The sequence below is a fragment of the Nicotiana sylvestris genome, chromosome 12 (assembly GCF_000393655.2).
Source record: "Nicotiana sylvestris chromosome 12, ASM39365v2, whole genome shotgun sequence".
NCBI classification, from domain to species: Eukaryota; Viridiplantae; Streptophyta; class Magnoliopsida; order Solanales; family Solanaceae; genus Nicotiana; species Nicotiana sylvestris.
The window spans coordinates 59,878,408-59,883,723 of NC_091068.1; the positions used below are offsets into that span (position 1 = coordinate 59,878,408).

The 5,316-nt window shown below is 39.5% G+C and overlaps 2 protein-coding genes across 2 annotated transcripts; both read left to right on the forward strand.

Moving 5' to 3' along the window:
• The first annotated feature begins 1,188 nt into the window (after positions 1-1,188).
• Positions 1,189-2,022, forward strand: LOC138883096 (uncharacterized mitochondrial protein AtMg00860-like). The gene is made up of 2 exons (XM_070163757.1): positions 1,189-1,501; positions 1,949-2,022. Exons 1-2 carry the CDS (start codon positions 1,189-1,191, stop codon positions 2,020-2,022), a joined length of 387 nt encoding a protein of 128 aa, XP_070019858.1.
• Positions 2,023-2,076: 54 nt separating this feature from the next.
• LOC138883097 (uncharacterized) lies at positions 2,077-3,423 on the forward strand. Its single transcript, XM_070163758.1, has 2 exons — positions 2,077-2,189; positions 2,787-3,423. The coding sequence occupies exons 1-2, from the start codon at positions 2,077-2,079 to the stop codon at positions 3,421-3,423; spliced, it is 750 nt and encodes a 249-aa protein (XP_070019859.1).
• Positions 3,424-5,316: the final 1,893 nt, after the last annotated feature.

Below are 5,316 nucleotides of genomic sequence, written 5' to 3' on the forward strand. Positions count from 1 at the left end.
ACTCCAACACCCACATGATGTGGTGTAGCTTGGGTAGTGCACAGAGTTTGGGAGGAACCATCCATTTCCATGCTATGATGGTTTGCCAGAGTTCAGATGTTTCTCCATATGTTGTCACAGGTATATTGACTGTCAAATATCATGATATATATTCTCTTATCGATCCCGGTTCGGCTTTGTCATATGTACTCCTTATGTTGCTATGGAAGTTGGGATAGAGCTTGAACAGCTTCATGAGTCATTCTCTATATCTATTCCAATTGGTGAGTCTATTGTGGCCGCGCCATTTATAGGGATTGTGTTGTCACTGTGCGCGGTCTGGACACCATGGCCAATCTTATTGAATTGGGAATGGTTGATTTGATGCAAAAATAGGGATGGACTGGCTTTATTCTGGTTTTGCCAAGCTTGATCGCTAAACTAGGACAGAAGGGGGATGATGTAGTGCCGAGGAGTAAGTTTATTTCCTACCATAAGGCCACAGAGATGATTAACAAGGGGTGTATTTACCATTTGGTCCGGGTTACAGACACCGATGCTGAGGTACCTACACTTGAGTCAGTACCAGTGGTGAATCAATTTCTAGAGGTCTTTTCTGATGAGCTCCGTATGATCCCACCGGATAGGGAGATTTATTTTGGTATTGATGTGTTGCTAGGCATGCAGCCTATATCTATTCCACCCCACATAATGGCATCGACAAATTTGAAGGAACTAAAGGAGAAGTTGAAGGACTTTTTAGAGAAAGTTTTCATTCGGCCGAGTGTGTCACCTTGGGTTGCACCGGTTGTTTTTGTAAGTAAGAAAGATGAGTCACTTAGGATGCGTATCAACTATCGTCAACTCGATAAGGTCACAATCAAGAATAACTACCCATTGCCAAGGATATATGAATTATTTGATCAATTGCAGGATACAAAGTATTTCTCCAAGATTGATTTAAGATTCAGCTATCACCAATTAAAGATCGGGGAGCAGGATATTCAAAAAAAAGCTTTTAAAATCTAGTATAGGCAGTCTGAATTTCTTGTAATGTCTTTTCGACTAACAAATACCCCGACAACTTTTAGGGATCTTATGAACTGAGCTTTCAAACTGTTACTCGACTATTTAGTGATAGTGTTCATTGCTGATATTCCAGTATATTCACGAAGTCGAGAGAACCATGCCGACAATCTCAAGGCGATTATGCAGACTCTATATCAGCACCAGTTGTATGCGATGTTTCCAAAATGTGAATTATGGATTGAATCTGTCACATTCGTGGGTCACGTTATCTCCAAAGAAGGAATTAAGGTTGATCCTCAGAAGATTGCAGTGGTGAAGAAATGGCCTAGATCTACAACCCCAATAGAGATTCGTAGTTTCTTGGGATTAGCTGGGTATTACAGAAAGTTCATGCAGAAGGACGTTAAGTTCCATTGGTCAGATGTTTGTGAAAGGAGCTTCCAAGAGTTGAAATCAAGATCGACTATAGCACCGGTGTTAACCCTACAAGAGGGTACATATGGGTTTGTGGTATATTGTGATGCCTCAAGAATAGGACTAAGTGTTTATTGACGAAACATGGCAAGGTGATCCTTATGCTTCTAGGCAACTCAAGAATCATGAGAAGAACTATCGGACACATGACATAGAACTTGTGGTGGTGGTGTTTGCGTTGAAGATTTGGCGTCAGTACTTGTACGGAGTCCATATGGATATATTCACGGACCATAAGAGCGTTCAATATATTTTCAAACAAAAGAATTGAATCTGAGTCAGAGAAGATGGCATGAGTTACTCAAGGATTACGACATCGATATCTTATATCATTTGGGGAAGCCTTATTTTGTGGAGGATGCTCTAAGGTAGAAATCTACGGGTAGTTTGGCTCACATGGGGACATACTAAAGGTCGTTAACCAAGGAGGTTCATCGCTTGGCTATATTGGGGGTTCGTCTTGCAGACTTTGGTGAAGGAGGGGTAGTTGTGCCAAATAGGGATGAATCATCGCTTGTTGTGGAAGTCAAGGAGAAGTAGTACGACGATCCATTGCTGGTACAGTTGAAGGAGGGGATTCACAAACATAAGACCATGGCTTTTTCTCTTGGCATAGTTGATGGTACTCTAGGGTACCAAGGGCGATTATGTGTTGCTAATCTAGATGGTCTCCTAGAAAGAATCATGAATGAGGCTCACACATCCAGGTATTCCATGCACCCACGTTCTACAAAGATGTCTCATGATCTTAAGGAAGTCTACTTGTGGAATGTTATGAAGAGGAATGTAGCGGACTTTGTGGCAAGATGTCCAAATTGTCAACAAGTAAAGGCCGAACATCAAAGGCCCGATAGGTTGGCACAGAACATAGAAATTCCAATATGGAAATGGGGGATGATCAATATGGAATTTGTGGTGGGACTACCTCGCACGCCTCGCAAGTTCGACTCGATTTGGGTGATTGTGGATCAACACACAAAATCAGCACACTTCTTACTTGATAGGTCTACCTACATAGTAGAACAATATGCTTAGTTATATATCAAGGAGATAGTCAGGTTGCACAACACTCCAGTTTATATTATTTCGGGTCAAGGGGCACAGTTCACGACTAATATTTTGATGAAATTTCATCAAGGTTTTCGCACTGAGGTGAATTTTAGTACAATCTTTCACTCGCAGACTGATGGACACCCAAAATAGACTATTTAGATGCTTGAGGATACGTTGCGCTCTTGTGTTCTTGACTTTAACGGTAGCTGGGATTATCAGTTTTCACTCATATAATTTGCGTACAATAATAGTTATCATGCTAGCATTCAGATGGCTTCATTCGAGGCTCTATATGGTAAGAGGTGTAGATCTCCTATTGGGTGGTTTGAGATTAGGGAAGCACAGTTGATAGGATCAAACCTCGTGCATCAGGATATGGAGAAGGTTAAGATCATTAAGGAGCGGTTGAAAACTGCTCAGAGTTGTCATAAGTCCGATTCGGATGTTTGTCGTAGGAATTTCGAGTTCAAAGAAGATCATTGGGTATTCTTGAAGGTTTTCCCCATAATGGGTATAATGCGGTTTGGTATGAAAAGAAAATTGAGTCATAGGTTTGTCGGATCATACAGAATCATTCAAAGGATTGTTCAGGTGGCATACAGGATTGATACCACCGGAGATGTCATTGGTACACCTAGTATTTCATATATCCATATTGAAAAAGGTAATCGGAAATTGGCACTCATTTTTCCGGTTGTGACTATTAAGGTTAATCGAAAATTGACCTGTGAAGAAATTCTAGTTGCCATTCTTGATAGGCAAGTCCGAAACCTAAGAAATAAAGAAATTGGCTCCTTGAAAGTGCTATGGCGAAACCAGCAAGTTGAAGAGGCCAATTGGGAGGTCGAGGAAGAGATGAAGAGGAAGTTCCCCCATTTGTTTGACTGACTATGTATTTAAGGTGGCTATGTTCTATGAAAATGTTAAGAGTTTACTTTCTATGAATTATGTCTCACTTTTACAGTTCATGTTAAGGATGTTTCTTTCGGTAATATAATGTTTATAGCGGTGTAGTCGATATTGTCTCCATAATTGTGTTACAACGTTGTTTTATGGTTATGTAGTCAGGATTGGTTTCTGCAATTCTCTGACAGGTGGATAGGCCCAACTACAGGGGAAAATATTGCAAAAGTTTTGAAAGATTAAAGAGTTAGTCAAAAAATTGGAATTGCATGTGTGTTGAGAAACATTTGGGTCACATTGGATGCTAATGGCGGATTTTGACCTTCATTCAAGGACGAATGATTCTAAGCGGCGGGCGTGGGGGTGAGGTAAGCCCCCATACAATTTCACCTAAAACTTGGTGTTTTGTGGTGCCAAGGTAAGCTTATGTGTTTGATGGTTGTAGAAATTCTTCGTGGTATAGACTTTTTAGGTTAAACAATGCATTGGAAGTTGGAGAGTTTTTCTACAGAACAGGGCATTCATGCGGTGCACTATGCAGCCCTAGAATCACTCTACGGGCTGCATATCATCCACAGAGTGCAACAAAAAAATGGACAATTTTGGAGGGATGTTTTACTGTCCAATATGCAACTGCATAATATTTTTGTGGGACGCACAATACATCACATACCTAGCATGAAGATTTCCAGAGGGGAATTCTGCGGCCAATTATGTGACCGTGGAACTAGTCTACGGACTTCAGTCCTGCCATAGACCTAACCCGAGTTGCCCAGTTCTTGGTGTCACTTCTGTGGTCCATTTTGCGGAACGCATATCCACTCTTGACAGCAAAGCTGTGTTCGGAGTATCAATTTTCTAGTTTTGATAACCCGACCCTATTTCGATGCATAGATGTTAAGGACCATTTGTAAAGTGAAAATTTGATAATTTTGGAGTGAGGAAGTGCTCTAGAGTGAGAGGAGAGTTTCTAAGATATATTTCATCAATCCTTCCTCAAAAGTTGGAGAATCCACAAGGAAAACTCACAAATTCTTCATCTAAGAGTTAAGGTTCCACACATTAGTTTCAATTTCGAATTTGGGGAAAATGATGGTTAATGGGGAGTGTGATTCTTGGGTGTGAAGTGATTTTTATGCATGCATGAACTATCAAGGCTCGTGGGAAGGTTGTTGGGCTCAAATGGGAAGAATTTGGGTTGTTAGATGAAGGAATCCACCATAGGAGGACCTTGAAATAGTAATGCCCACCTAGTATTTGATAAAATCCCAAATGAGCTGAAACCACGAATTTATTCCTAATTTGTGTTTAATTTTATTATATTTCCAAACAGATCGAACTTGCTAAGATTTTTCGGAACACTGTAGTAACTTAAGGAAGCTCAAAGCAAAGGTATGTTGGCTAAACTTCTCTCTTAGAATTGAATCTCACGATGTTCTTCTAAGTTTCGAATTGTTCATTATAAATTGACTATTCCGAATAAGCTTGGTGTCGAAAGCTATATATATATATATATATATATATATATATATATATATATATATATATATATATATGTGTGTGTGTGTGTGTGCGTGTGTGTGTGTGTGTGTGTTCAAAACGTGTTCCAAATATTCTTATCATATTATGTTATTCTTCGGGAGCATATTCAAAGTATGAGATATGTATTAAAATGTTGTGACTTCAATTGGAACTCAAATGAAAGCTATTATGCCGAATTGTGTAAGAAATCTCATTGTGCCTAAGACTCTTATTTTCTCGCATGTGTTAATTTGAAAAGTCTTGTTGTTGATAATACATGATTATATTTTAAAGTGAAAGAAGGGAGTATGAAATATGAAGTATGACGAACGTGCCAAGAATGATATTATGTTATGG

Excerpts from the sequence above, each read along its gene's own strand:
- LOC138883097 (XM_070163758.1), top strand. The coding sequence starts at position 2,077 with ATGGCTTTTTCTCTTGGCATAGTTGATGGTACTCTAGGGTACCAAGGG. Across the intron at positions 2,190-2,786 it reads AATGAGGCTCACACATCCAG|TTATCATGCTAGCATTCAGA; the intron begins GTATTCCATGCA and ends GTACAATAATAG.
- LOC138883096 (XM_070163757.1), top strand. The coding sequence starts at position 1,189 with ATGCAGACTCTATATCAGCACCAGTTGTATGCGATGTTTCCAAAATGT. Across the intron at positions 1,502-1,948 it reads GGTGTTAACCCTACAAGAGG|ACTTTGGTGAAGGAGGGGTA; the intron begins GTACATATGGGT and ends TTCGTCTTGCAG.